Source organism: Solanum dulcamara, chromosome 8, assembly GCF_947179165.1.
Source record: "Solanum dulcamara chromosome 8, daSolDulc1.2, whole genome shotgun sequence".
NCBI classification, from domain to species: domain Eukaryota; kingdom Viridiplantae; phylum Streptophyta; class Magnoliopsida; order Solanales; family Solanaceae; genus Solanum; species Solanum dulcamara.
Window position 1 is genome coordinate 4,641,581 of NC_077244.1, and position 14,222 is coordinate 4,655,802.

Consider the following 14,222-nt stretch of genomic DNA (forward strand, 5'->3'; position numbering starts at 1 on the left):
ACTTGGATATTGGAAATATATAATTTTTGACTTACAGCTCATATTTCCATTGAAGAGATTCACATGACAAGTCTGAAACATGTGTGAATGTTTTTCTTTCCCTTTACTACTTGCAGGGCAAAGATCACTTACTAGGCGTTGTGGTGAAGACACCTTCCTCTAACAACAGACAATATATAGTTCTAGTTCTGACTCCTGATTTGCCTTCAACTCTGGAAACTTCGTCAGATGCAAGCAACAGGAAAGACCAAAAAAATTCTGAATTGCAGATATTAGTGCCTAAATCAAGACGGGGTTATGAGGATGAGTATTGTTCGTCAGTCACCACCCGGAAGGGATCTGGTGTTGTCAACATCAAATTGCCTCACCGCGGTAATGCTGCCGGAGTGAATTATGAGGTTCGAGGAGTTGATAACAAGGATTTCTTGTATATATGTGTGAAAAAGATTAAGATTGATCAAGTTCGGCTTCTTGAAGATGTTAGTGCTGGGGCCTACTCTATCACAATACAACAGCTGCTGGGTCTGAAATCTGAAGGAAATAAGTATCCTCCAGCCTTAGATCCGGTTAAAGGTATGCCAGCATTATTTGAATGGTTATCTGTACTTGCCATATATATAATCTTTGTTTGTTGTTTTATTCTAGCATGTGACTATTATTAACATGCAGCTGCACTTGCTTTTGCTGCTTCTTTACCATCAATAGTTCTATTCTCATATCAGCGGTGTATCCATGGAAGTCCAATGACTGGCTATCACTCGATTTTATATAAGGCTATTAAATGCATCAGTTTCCTGACCTTAGCTTTTCTCAAATCGCCATTTGACTCCAGAAATTGTGGATGAAGCATAAGAAACTCTGTAATCGTCACTTATTATGTTAGTGCTTCATTTACTCTCTGACGAAATATCTGCATGTTGTAGCATGCTAGGATAAGGATGGAGTCTCAACAATTGGTCTTTCTAATGAATAATAGGGAACTCTGCCAGTCAAATGGAACATGTTCTAATTATAATAGGGAGTGTCCAGTTGTGTCCTCAGAGGTCAACCTATGATTTCATGTTACTGCACTTACTTGAACTTTGTAGTGTAAAGTACATTTTTTGTGCCATGATCATTCACACATATACCAAACAAAAGATGCCAACAGCCTGTTTGGCCAAGCCTCTAAAATTAGCTTATTTTGAAAAATGCTTTTCAAAAAAGTACTTTTGGGGGAAAAAGTTACATTTTTTAGCTTCTGAAAAACAACTTGTGCTACTCCCAGAATCATTTATTTTCTCTCAAAAGTTGGGCCAAACACAACTTTTTTTCAAATAAGCACTTTTTTGAAAAAAATAAACACTTTCGGAAACAACCTCTCTATCTCAATGAGGTAGTGGTAAGGTCTGTGTACATCCTACCCTCTCCAGACCCCACTTGTGAGATTTTACTGGGTATGTTGTTGTTGTTGTTGGTCTCCCAAAAGCTTGATCAAACAGGCTACAAAATTGATTTCAATATTCTCTCTCGCAACTGGAGATGCACCAGCAATATAGTTGGCTCTGCTAGAATTTTAATTTAGGTCATGGTGCAATAGTTTCCCCACTTGTGGGATTACACTGGGTATGTTGGTGGTGGTGCAAAGGCTGGTCCTGTAGCTTCCTATTGCATTGGTTTCAAAGAAAAAGTCGTAGCTGAAGTAAAGAATTATAGACCCATAAGCATTGTGGGAGTAATTACAAAATCAAAGCTGAATTACACACACGGCTCAATAGTGTTATGAACATTTGAATTTCTGGCAATCAAAATGCTCTCATCAAGGGAAGACAAATCATGGATGCAACTTTAGTCGTAAATGAGGTCTTAGATTATAACTGTGAAAAGGAAAGAAAAATTGAGAGGGAACAAAATTTGATTATTCCCTCAAGTCATTGGGGTTTAAATAACTAGTGTACATATTTCAGGAAAGGAAAAAGAAAAAAGACATAATTACAACAGTAAACCAAACTATACTATATTTGCAAAATCTTAGATTAGTCTAGAATATCTATGAGATTTTAACACTCCCCCTCGAGTTGGTGCATATAACTTGTTACAAATGTAGCTCATACGAAAACTAGTGAGGGACTTAGCGAAAATATCTGCAAGCTGATTATTTTGACTTAATTTCGTAACAATGTCTCCCGAGAGATTTCTTTTATCTGATGAAGTGACAATCAATCTTATATGTTTGATTCTCTCACTTGATCATAAAAAAAGTTTAGTACTCTCATGAAATACTCGATTTGCTATAATATGAAGAGTAACTTGATTATTGCACACAAGTTCCGTATGACTAATTTCTCCTAACTTCAATTTTCTGAGCAACTGCTTAATCCAAATTAGTTCGCAAGTTGCCACAATCATTACTCGTCATTTAACTTGGGCACTAGATCGAGCAACCACTTTGTGTTTCTTGCTTTTTCAAGACACCAAATAACTTCCTACCAAAGCACAATATTCAGACGTAAACCACTTATCTAAGGTGTTCCTGTCCAATCAGTGCAATCATATCCAATAATTTGCTCATGACCTCGATCCTCAAAAATCTATCCTTTGCCCAGGGCTGATTTTATGCATAGAACAACCGCATTGCAGCGACCATCACGTGGAGAGTCCGTAAACCAACTTACAACACTGACAGGACAGGCAATCAGGTCGAGTCATTGGGAGACAGTTCAACTTACCATGCAGTCCCTGTACCTTTCAGGATCACTAAGGGGTCGTTTGGTTGCTGGTTAGGAAGGGAGTTATTCATGAATTAAAACTATCATAACTAATATCATGTTTGGTAGCTTTTTAGTTGCTTTGTTCAAAATTCAGGATACCAAGTATGATATTTAGTTATCATTTTACAGTCCCACATAAATAACGCATGTATAAGTTAGGAGTCAATTTATGGTTATTTTATGTTGAATAAAAGATAGAATAAATAATACATGAATAACTAATCTCTGTATTACATTACCATTATCTGCATAACTCTAGCCAGCTACCAAATGACCCCTATGGCTTCCCCTGTCATGGTAGAAGTTTAATATTAGGGTCCATAAGAGTGTCAATTGGTCTATAGTCTGTCATACTTGTCTCCTCATGAATGTCTAGGGCATACTTACGCTGTGAGATGACAATTTCTGATTTGGACTCTGCGACCTCAATCCAGGAAATACTTCAATCTGCCTAGGTCCTTCCTCTGGAAATGTTGTACGAGATGTTGCTTCAAGTATCCATAATTTGCTGTGTTCCATTCCCTTAGTTTCCCCTTCAACAACTTCAATTTTGAGGCTAAAACAAAATCAAGTCTACCAATGACTGAAAGAATCCCACCATGCCTTAATTCTGTCTTTGAATCTTGCATATGAGTTCGATCCATTTGGTTCCTTTTTTTCTCAAGAAAAGAAATGAGAGACAAGAAAACATATTTGATTATGATTAAAAGGAACAATCTTTAATAGACCAAGATCCAGCTTCAGGCCATTCTTGGTGAACATGATCTTCATAATCTCTTCCGGCCCGCAGATGTAGGAAGGTGGCCTGCTTGCCTACTAACCGAACTGCGTAAGAAAAATGACTCCTTGTTGGTGGTTGATATGTATCAGATCATTTGTGGGTTGAAACTCTCTTTTCTTTCAGCTTTCCCTTTCCAGTGGACTAGGTCAAGGCTGCTGTAAGCACTTTTGATCTCAATCATCCGCTTTAGAGGTTAATCAATAGGGAAATCCACATTTTTTTTTATCTTCCTCTAAAAAATTCTTTTTCATGGGCATCATCATGACCTTAGGCGGAATTGGTCTTGGCTGGAAGAATGAAAGACACTGGCAAGCATAGAGCAGCCGTAAAAAGGGGTTCCACAACAGCAGTGAGGGACAACCCGTCGGGGAGGATGACACTACTGGCAAAGACCGTCTAGCGAAAATGCCGCCGGCACGAAGCGTGGTAGGCCTGCACCGGGGGAGCATACCATAGGGAAGAAAGCGAGCCCGGACGGTAGAAGAGCCAGGGGAGGCCGGGTCATTTGATGGAAATAGTGCAGCCAATAACTTCAAACTTGAAATAGGATTTATTAGCTCCCCAATCACCACATTTTAATAGAATAGGAGAGTGGCAGAAGCCACTCTTGGCAACAAAGATTGCCTGATATTTCTGAACTTCTCATCCCACTCTGGTGAGAATAAGTAAGCGTTTGGACATGCAATTTCATCTTATAATTTGAAATCATGCGATGAAATTACCGTTTGGACATGCAATTTTATCTCATGATTTCAAATCATGAGATGGGATTCCAAATTCTCCAAAAAGCTTAATTTGGGAATTTCATATCATGATTTCTAGGGGTGTCAAAATGAGCCCAAATATAGGTAACCCGTCTAACCCACCCAAACTTTTATGGGTTGCACTCAAAATAATTTGTATTGGGTTCAATCTCAACCCATTTTAAAAGAATCTTCAATTGAGCCCAACTTAATCTCCAATTTCAACCCGTTTTAAGACTCTTTATTTGCATTGGTATAATGTATGTTCTCATATTAAAGGTATGAATTACTATCTATTTTATTTCTTTTAGGATTAATCTATCCATTTGTAAATTTTTATTTTTATTTTCTTGAGTTGAAATTCAAATTGTAGTTATAAAAGGTAAATAATAATATGTTAAAATTATTGTGATTAAGCGGGTCAAATTGGACGGGTCATGACCCAACCCAGATTTTAGCCCAATTGAGCCCAACCCATTTGAGCCCAAAGTAAATTTGGGTGGGTCGTGACCCAACCCGATTTTTATTTCAACCCATTTTAATATTCTCAATTTCAACCCAACCCGTTCATTTGACACCCCACAATGATTTCACATTTTTCAAATACAAAAATTGACCCACAAGTTTATATTTTGTAAAAAAATAAAATCCACCATTTTATATCTACCAACCATTTATTTCATATGTAAACAAAATTTATAGTTGATATTATTACTGTTACCACCCTTTAAACCATTTATATCAGATATAAACATTACTCTCACCAACCAAATTTTGTTATTACTTCAAATCAACACCTATTTTATTTATTATTACCAACCAAATTTAAAGAGTAGTACATTGCAATTCATGTTCAATTTTACTTTTTTATTAAACTTAAGTTCGATCAATAAATGTTGTATTTTTTTAGAATAGCTTTCTGTTAGTGTATTACACTTTTGTTATGTACTTTCACTTATTTAGTAAGATTGTATAAATAATTATATGAGCAAAAGATACAACTTAAAAATTCAAATTGCATGTCCAAACAATACAAAACTTCAACTTCATAGCATAATTTCATCTCAAGGGGCCAAATGATCCTGGAAGCTTCTCCAAGATTGTTCATTCTGTTCCAGGTGTAGGATACACCAAATAAAGGTGGATTCACCAGCTCAAGCAAGCTCCCATATAATGTCAGAAACTTTTTTATTGCTCTGGTGAGAGGAGTAACATTGAACCTGATGGCGTTGAAATCACCACACAGCCTATGAGCCTTCACATAATCCTCTGATAGCTGCCAATTCCCACCAAGTACCCTTCTTTCAGTTGCCATGAGGACCATAGACTCCAAAGATGGACCAAGTAAAGGGGTTGTTCAAATCTGTCATCTGACATGTAATGCAATAGCTTCCTGTTTGGTCAAGCTCCCCCTTGTAGGATCTTTTATCCCACATAATTCACATTTCCCCCTTTAGTTCCACTAGCCTCCAGAAATACACAATCCATCCACCTGTTGCTCCAAATTTGTCTGGAAAAGGAACTGTCATTTTCTTCCAACTTTGTTTCTTGTAACACCACTACTGCTGGCTTCCATTTTGATAATAACATTTTCACTACATTCCTCTCCTTACTGTTCAGTCACCACACATTCAAAAAGATTATTTTTAGCTTCATTGATCACCCAATTTTAAAGAATTCCCCCCTGATTCTTGACTCCCCCATCCTTATATTTTATAGTTTATACTGCATGAATAATATTCTCCAGCAGTGAATAAATTATCCCTTTTTCATACATTGGGTCTGAGTTGTGCCTCTGTGTGGTCTATAACATCAATTCTTGGCTGGAGCGAGACCTGTAGAGAAAGATCAGATTCTACAATGAAGGTCTTAAAAGATGGATTGACCATCTCCATGTTTCGAAAAGAGCCAGGACCAACTTCTATTAATTCTGTCAAATTTGGCTGGGAAAACTTGGTCAGCCCACCTCATGAAATAGCCTCTTCCAGATTCTCTGTTAATTCCTTCCCATGTGTTGAGGCATGTGCACTTGGTTTGAAATTTAAAAGACCCCTTCTCAATATAGGATCTGCCATATCGTCTAGCCCTAAATCCAGGCTATTATCGATGCCAGTGTTTGATCCCCTCTGCGACTGTCTGTAAGTCGCACGGCTGATTCTTTTCAGAATTTCTTTCCAGATCGGGATGGAATAGAAAATACCTTCCCATTCAATGTTGATGTGACTAGGAATTTGCTCCGTGTCTCCTTTGACCCTCATGTGAGCACATCGGAGGTGATTTTTGAGCTCAGTTTCTTCGTTTTCAGTTCACCCTTTGCATCTTTCCCTGATTTCTTTCGTCATCTCCATCGTCCAAAGCTGTAGAGGAAGGCCCAATATTCTAATCCAAGTTCTGGCACATCGGCAATTTTCCCGCATGCAACAGATGCCGGAGACCACCATGACAGATGTAGTGCTTTCTTTTCCCACCTCCAGTCCCCTATTAGAGTGTGCTCCGCCATGCTCCTAGTTGGGAACTCAAAGAGAAAATGATGGTCACACATTTTGGATGCCCCTATGTAGCTGCCCCATTTGCTGTAAGCCCATCTGTGCATGACTCTATGGTTTGGGATCTCCTCGCCATCGAGATGGCCCAGCAAGCATCTGCTCAGAATCTCTTTATCCAGGATTCCACCAATCTGTTGGCTTTTATGGAGTTTCCTTCACCTGGATCCACCGAGAGAGTGCAAGATCTCACTGACCATTTATTTTTGTTAGTAGCTTCAGCATAGGAAGAGTTCAATTATTGGGGAGGAGTGACTGTTGTAATGTCGTTTATTCTCTGAATAAAATTTCCAATTTTATCTGCTGGCTTGTCACAAACAGCACTGAATGCTGATTCTGGAATAATAATAATGGACCTTTTACTCCCCTGTACTGCAACAATGGAAACAAATCTGCTGAAACCATTGAACTTCTTTGTACAGAAATAAATTGCTTGATGGTCCCTAAGCTTCCACCTCCTGGCTTCATTTCCTCCGGCCTCAGAAGCCTTGTGCAATAAATAGCAAATCCATGACACAACTTTCCAGCTGATTATCATCCTTCTAAGCAACATATCTCTAGTTTCCCTCCGTCCAAAACATGTTTCCGACAAGGTGACATTCTTTGTGATATAGGAAGATTTGTCTCCAGTCCTAAAATAAATTTTGTTAACCATGTCTTTAGTCAATCAAGTATGCTTGAAGAAAAACACGGCTACCAAGTTGTTGGGTGATCCTGGAGAAAGAACCTTTTGACTTACTAGTCCAGTGTTTGCATTGTCTTTATAAGTTTTGATTTTGTTATAGTGAATATATGGTAATTGCTGTCTGTAAGATTCTCCACAGTTCATTCTCTAATGAAGATTCTATGCCAGATCTGAAGTTGAAAGATGTGAATCTTGTGGAAGCATACTACAAATGGAATAATCTCTTGCAGAAAATGGCACAGAATAAGTGTCATGGTTGTATTAAATTGGATGAGCACATGACATTAGCTAGAGAATTAAAGAAGCACCGAGAGGAAGTGAATGCTTTGAAGTTTGAAATGTCAGATGAGGCACTACAGCAGATGCCAGATTTTCAGGGTCGGGTATGGAACCATATTATCATAATACTTTGGTTTCCCTTTTCGTGCCAATCAATTCTTGCAAAGGAAGGGATCATAAACATCCCCTTTCACTATTTGCAGATAGATGTGTTAAAAGAAATTGGCTGTATAGATGCTGACCTTGTAGTTCAAATCAAAGGTCGTGTTGCTTGTGAAATGAATTCCGGAGAGGAGTTGATATGCACAGAATGTTTATTTGAGAATCAACTAGATGACCTGGAACCAGAAGAGGCAGTGGCGATCATGTCTTCCTTTGTGTTTCAGCAGAAGGAGACTTCTGAATCTTTCCTCACGCCAAAGCTTTCTCAGGCTAAAAGGAGGTTATTTTACTTTCGAAAATATTTGGTTGATATTCTTATACATGATATCTGTACTGAATTGTTGTTGATAGTTTTGGATAAGTTTTTTTTAATGAAGAGTTTCGATAATATTTTGTGCTTTCGGTGTCTGAATTATTGAGGGATCAAACCTGCATATAAGCCATGGCGATTTTTCTAAATGTTTCTTTAATGGATGAGCTTAAAAGACGGTGTAAGACTTCTCCTTGTTATACATTAGGTTTAATGATAGAAAACTCATCAAAATTAATTGATGACTTCACCTTCTTTTTCTCACTGCTTGTTGGACAATTTAGGGAACTAATTGGGCTCTCTATCTCAAGGATTGGAATAAAACACATCATTCTTGTTTTTTATGAGAACAAAACTATCACGTCAAATATGTTCTCATGTTTCACAGAATTGCATATGCAATACAATTTACTAGTTACTAACTTCGTTTTATCTCTATAATTGGAATATAATATGTCAAGTTAAATATGTCACCTATTTCACGGAATTGCACATCCGAAGACACACATACCACAAGGTCACTGGTCAAAGAGCTATGACACCTCTTTCTTGATATAACAAAGTGGGTACTGTGAAGGTAGAGGTGGAGAGTGAGTTGTGGTAAGCAATTTATGTTGAGTGTCCCACATTGATGGTGGAAATGGGCTGTTGTTTCTTATATGTTTTTTGGGAAATCCTCATTACATGAGCTAGCTTTTGGGGTTCAGTTAGGCCGAAGGTCCATTTCTCATCATGGTATTAAAGGCAGACCTGTTCCTGTTCTTGGTTTACTCAGCGTTGGGCCCCATTGTTTGTTGTTTTCTCTCCAAATATCCGGTTCCGAGTGTGTGAGGAATGTTAAGTGTTCCACATTGGTGGTGAAAAAAGGTGGTTGTCTCCTTATATGGTCTTGGACAATTCTAACCTCATGAGTACTTTTGGAGTTGAGTTAGGCCCAAGGCTCATTTCTTATCAAGTTGTTTCTTCTTTGTTATAGTGAATACACTTTTAGGAGGGAAAAGGCTTTGATGGCAGGCTGCCAATTCTCTTATATTGTCAAGTGTATGCCCTGCTTTTCCTTTATTGAAGTTTTTTTGAAGGAGATGGGATTTGGTCAGATTTACAAATCAAGCATGTAGTGGTCTAAGACCTCGTTGGTACTTTTGGGTCTTTCTCTGTAATGCACAACTGCTAGTGGAATATCTTTTTACTGCAAAATTTCCAAATTTCCCTCAGTAAAAAAGTTACTGAACAACAGAGGATAGAATTTTACACAGCTTCAGATTGTCCGCAGAACATTTCTGTCATGATTTGTGCCTACAAAGGCTATTACTATTTAAACGATGTGTGTCCACTTGGCTCTTTTTTACTTCTGAAGTCATGTTTCCTTCTTGCACTTTGTCATGTTTCCTTCTTGCACTTTGTCAATGTTTTCTACTTGTATTTAGTTGACTAGTGTAACCCTACTTGTTGATTATGGTGATTTCATTCTGATTAGCTTCATTCTTATCTTTTCTAATTGTTTCAAGTCATTCTGATGTATTCTGTAGGTATTTTCTCATTAATTACCATGCGCTGAAACTTTAATCCTGTTCTTTGGGCTTATAGCTTTTTTTTTTGTTTCTTTGTTCTGAATGACAATATCATTATCGTGGCATTTCAGATTACACGAAACTGCAATAAGACTTGGGGGGCTTCAGGCTCAGTTTAAGCTACCGATTGACCCAGAGGAGTATGCCCAAGAGAACCTTAAGTTTGGTTTGGTTGAAGTGGTATACGAATGGGCAAAGGTTCTCTCTCTCTATCTCTCAAATCAAGAATTTGCATGTGTGCTTGCGTATAACTTAATATCATGATATCCTACCCTCAGCTTGATTCTTCCGTTCTCCAGTGAGGGGTGTCTCTAATTCTGCTTCCTTCTTGCAGGGCACCCCATTTGCTGAGATTTGTGAACTCACCGATGTCCCTGAAGGTGTAATAGTGAGGACTATTGTTAGATTAGACGAGACATGTCGTGAATTTAGAAATGCTGCAGCAATTATGGGCAACTCTGCACTGTACAAGAAAATGGAAACTGCATCTAATGTGATCAAGCGCGATATCGTGTTTGCAGCTAGCTTGTATATTACTGGAGTTTGATTAGATCAAGAAGCCTTGATTTCAACTGCAATTCTAAAGGAACTGCCAAACACTTGTTGTACACTAAAATATGTTCACCAAGGTGTGGACTTTGAGCAAGGATACCCTACACTTTGGCAAATTTGTACAGAAATTCAAGTCCTTCATATGTACATTTACCATTCGACAGTAAATTATGGCCTGATTAGCTTAGAGAAATACATCAACTTGAAGATTAATATGCATGGCATTCACTTTTCGTTAACAACAATTTAACCCGAAACCTCTGATTAAGGGCTTAGGTTATTCCAACCATTCCATCACACCTCACTTCACTAGTGGAAATTTGGCCATCTTTTATGATCACGTCTGAAATAATTTTTATAGCATGTCATTCAAATACAACCAAACACGAGACAAATTGAAGCCAAGCTTCACAGAAATACAAAATAAGCAGGGTCTGTAATATCTGCTGCATTTTATCAGAACACAATTTCAGTTATCACTTCTGTTTGGTTTCTCTGAGATAAAATTAACCTGATCCATCAAAATGAAAAGCTATTAGATGTAACATTTGAGAATTTCAATATCCAAAGAGAAAAAAAAGAACACGTTTTCCTATCATTCAATCATATATTAAACCAAACAACAAATTGTTGTCTGTGTGAAGCTTCCATTTCCAACCAGTAGGAATATAGTCCAACTGAATCAAGTTCCAATATTGTAAGGTAATATTTCTGTACCGGCTTGAGCAGCCGAAATATTGATACTGGGAGATTGGGGATCGGCTGAAACACTCGAAGATGCACATTTGGGGATTCCTAGCATTAGTATGAGTTCGTTGACCGCGTAAGGGCGATCCATCTTGATGATTCAAGGGAAGGGGCCTAGCCTGTTTAGTTCCATCTCCTTGAGTTTCAATTGGAATGCAACAGTGAGTCATTATAGTGTACAATTTGAATTAATTTGCTTAGATGTATGGGACCTGTCTCCACTCTTTCTTTATCGAGTTATAATTTAGAGTGAATAGGTTAAGAAACCCATAATTGTTACCGTTTTGCAAGGTTCATATCTAAATTATTGAGTGTTCACAAAACCCCTGAACTACCATCAACTCTTATTAGAATACCCCTTGAAGGAGTGAATATATTAATATGCACTTTCCCCCTGCCCCCCACCCCCACCCCGACCCCACCCAAATCATTGTTTTCAAGTTTAATGCCTAAATTATTAGGTGTTCACTCAACTCTCTAACTACCTTTAACTCATTGTGCCATGTGAGCTCATTTCTAAAGACATTTTTAATCTCCTACGCGCCTCTTAGCAAGACAAAATTTGTTGCCATATATCCAGCCGGGGGTTTCTAATTAAATGGGAGTTATAGTCTAGGAGGTAACAAAAAACACCAATAGTTGAAGTATGAAATTCGCAAAATAATAATACTTTAGGAGGGTTTTAACCTATTCACCCTTATAATTTATTTATTTTTTTAAATTCTTTCTCTCATCTTACTACTGCTTATTTCAAACAATTAATTTAATCTAGCAATGGAAAATTTCAAAAATCAGACAAAATGTTTCATTTGTGCATACCTCATCAACAGCAGATGGAATCCAGTCATTAGTAGCTGGATTTCCCTTGTAAACATGGCTTGAATCAGTAGCAGAATCAACTCCTATATTGAAAGTGTTCCCATTTGCATTCTCCACCTTGATAAATCCTGTTCCTGTCTGCATTTTCCAACCAAAAAGATGTTCATTAAGCTTTTTTCTTTTAACCAAAATCTACATTGCTCTCGGATCCTCGAAAAATACCTCCGCGAGCATGTCAGATCTTCCAAAATTGCATTATTTTTAGAGAATTAGTCAGGCCTCTCTATAACATCCATACTCTATAACAACATTTCACTGTAACATCAAAGTTTTCTTTGGAACTGATTTTCACATTAGATTATATTATATGTGGAGTTAAATGGTAAAACTTTATAATGTCTATAAAATAAAACCGTGGATTATACCAAGCAAATTCCTTCTTTTAAATAACACACCTAAACTATCATTTTTTGTGCAAAGTTCCATTGTTCTATTTACCTACCTAAATCTATCACTTTTTCGCGAGTTTCATACCTTAACTATCACTCCTTTTTTATTAAAACACATCTCGACTCTGAGTTGGCCTACACACACCCGTTGTCACTGGGAACACTCTTATATGTTCTTTTTAACAACATTCGTTGTAACAGCCAAAATATTTAGACAAACAATGTCGTTATAGAGAGGTTCAACTGTAATTGAAAATCTTTGGTATTAGGAGTGTTAAGAGTGAGAGTAGTAACCGTGTGGTGCTGCTTGTCAATGCAATTAAGATCTTTGTAATACTCTGTTTCAACAAATTCCTCTGTCACTTGGCTGCTTCCATTGTAAACCAATTTCTGCAAAACCAAAAACAAAAAGATCTATGAAACTAAAATACATAGATTTTGAAGGATCCGACACACACCTGCATTATTTTTGAAGAATCCTAGCAATATATATACCCGAAATCTTTTACATCTTTTCATCTAGAGATGCGGCCGTTGTTGTCTTTATGCCTTTTTGCCTATCTTACTCTTTCTCAAGGGACAAATGTCAACAATGCTATCATTAACATAGATACATTGTTCAACAAAAGTGTGATTCAAGTGTGCTATTCCTAGTCTTAATTTGTTAACTACAATACCAACTACACTTCAATGCCATACGAAGGTTATCTCGCTCCAATATTAAAAAAAAAAGTAGTTTCTCTATAACTACAAGTTCTACTGATAAATAAATCACCCACAAGAAACCCCAAAAGAGAGCAATGAGGAAAGATAGAGCTTGACACGAAAATCATTTTCAAGGGGTTAGTTATGAGTTCGACAGAATTCATTAACTTTAGCTCAAATATCATATTTGTATTAAAAATGCATCTATTATGTGCAAATAATCTACTCAGAACCTATTAAGCAAAAAGAATTATAATTCAGAACCAACTAGTATTTTTGATGCAGAATATAAATTTATATGTAAAAAATCCATAAAATTTGCAAATAACAACTATTAGGTATGAAATCGTAACTTTAAAATATATTAATCATTCAATGCTAAGAATCCTACTAGAATATCGAATCCATAAAGATTAAATCCTGAATCAACCTTTGTTTATAAGCTAGAAACTTTAAATCCTGAATTTATCTAAAAAAAAAAAAAAAAAGACAAATGTAGAGGAGGAGGTAGACCTGAGGATCATTTTCGAGACGTTGGAATTCGAGATTTTCGGGAATTGTGTCATGAGAAGAAGGACAGAGATTGATGTGATCAACATAAGCAGAAGAATAGTCACTACGTTGAGGTTTACTGTGTCTTTTTGGTGCAATGCCATCAAAATACTCTCTTGTTGCCTCTTCTGTCTTTGTTTCTTCCTCTTTTGATACATGGACATCACTTCTATTTGGTCTAATATTTCCATTCACTTCCATTTCTTCTTCTTCTTGTTGTTGAAAACCTTGAAAAAAGGTGATATTATTTGTTTGATGTTATAATGTCATGTGCTACAAATGTTGAAAAGTAAATATCTTTGGGGTAGATATTTCATCCTTGAAAGATATTTTAGTCATGTTTGGAAGTAGGTGGTAGATTGGTTGGTTTAGTAGATCTTCATTTTTACATATAACAGATCTGAAAATAATATATACGAGAAAATGAAAATAATTTTTGTATGTTTATATTGTAAGTAGTCATATAAAATCATTTTCTTCTTGTTATTGTTTAAAAAATCTTGAAAAAAAGGTAATATTATTTGTGTGATGTTAGTTCTCAAATATTAAAGGGGTTCAATGTCATATCATGTGC

The 14,222-nt window shown here is 36.8% G+C and overlaps 2 protein-coding genes across 5 annotated transcripts in view; one reads left to right on the plus strand and one right to left on the minus strand.

Annotated features, from left to right (window-relative positions):
• The window catches only part of LOC129900891 (DExH-box ATP-dependent RNA helicase DExH11), a 39,806-nt gene extending 29,155 nt beyond the window's left edge, over window positions 1–10,651 (plus strand). For all 4 annotated transcript variants that reach the window (XM_055975971.1, XM_055975975.1, XM_055975974.1 and 1 more), the window contains 5 exons: window positions 117–573; window positions 7,671–7,885; window positions 7,985–8,223; window positions 9,896–10,022; window positions 10,159–10,651. In XM_055975971.1, coding sequence (XP_055831946.1) covers window positions 117–573; window positions 7,671–7,885; window positions 7,985–8,223; window positions 9,896–10,022; window positions 10,159–10,371 — 1,251 coding nt within the window. In that variant the 3' untranslated portion in view covers window positions 10,372–10,651. The remainder of the gene's footprint in view (window positions 1–116; window positions 574–7,670; window positions 7,886–7,984; window positions 8,224–9,895; window positions 10,023–10,158) is intronic.
• LOC129900892 (uncharacterized) lies at window positions 10,574–14,011 on the minus strand. Its single transcript, XM_055975976.1, has 4 exons — window positions 13,610–14,011; window positions 12,686–12,781; window positions 11,943–12,080; window positions 10,574–10,887 (listed from the first exon to the last, which is right to left on the minus strand). Exons 1-4 carry the CDS (start codon window positions 13,847–13,849, stop codon window positions 10,846–10,848), a joined length of 516 nt encoding a protein of 171 aa, XP_055831951.1. The 5' UTR covers window positions 13,850–14,011; the 3' UTR covers window positions 10,574–10,845.
• Window positions 14,012–14,222: the final 211 nt, after the last annotated feature.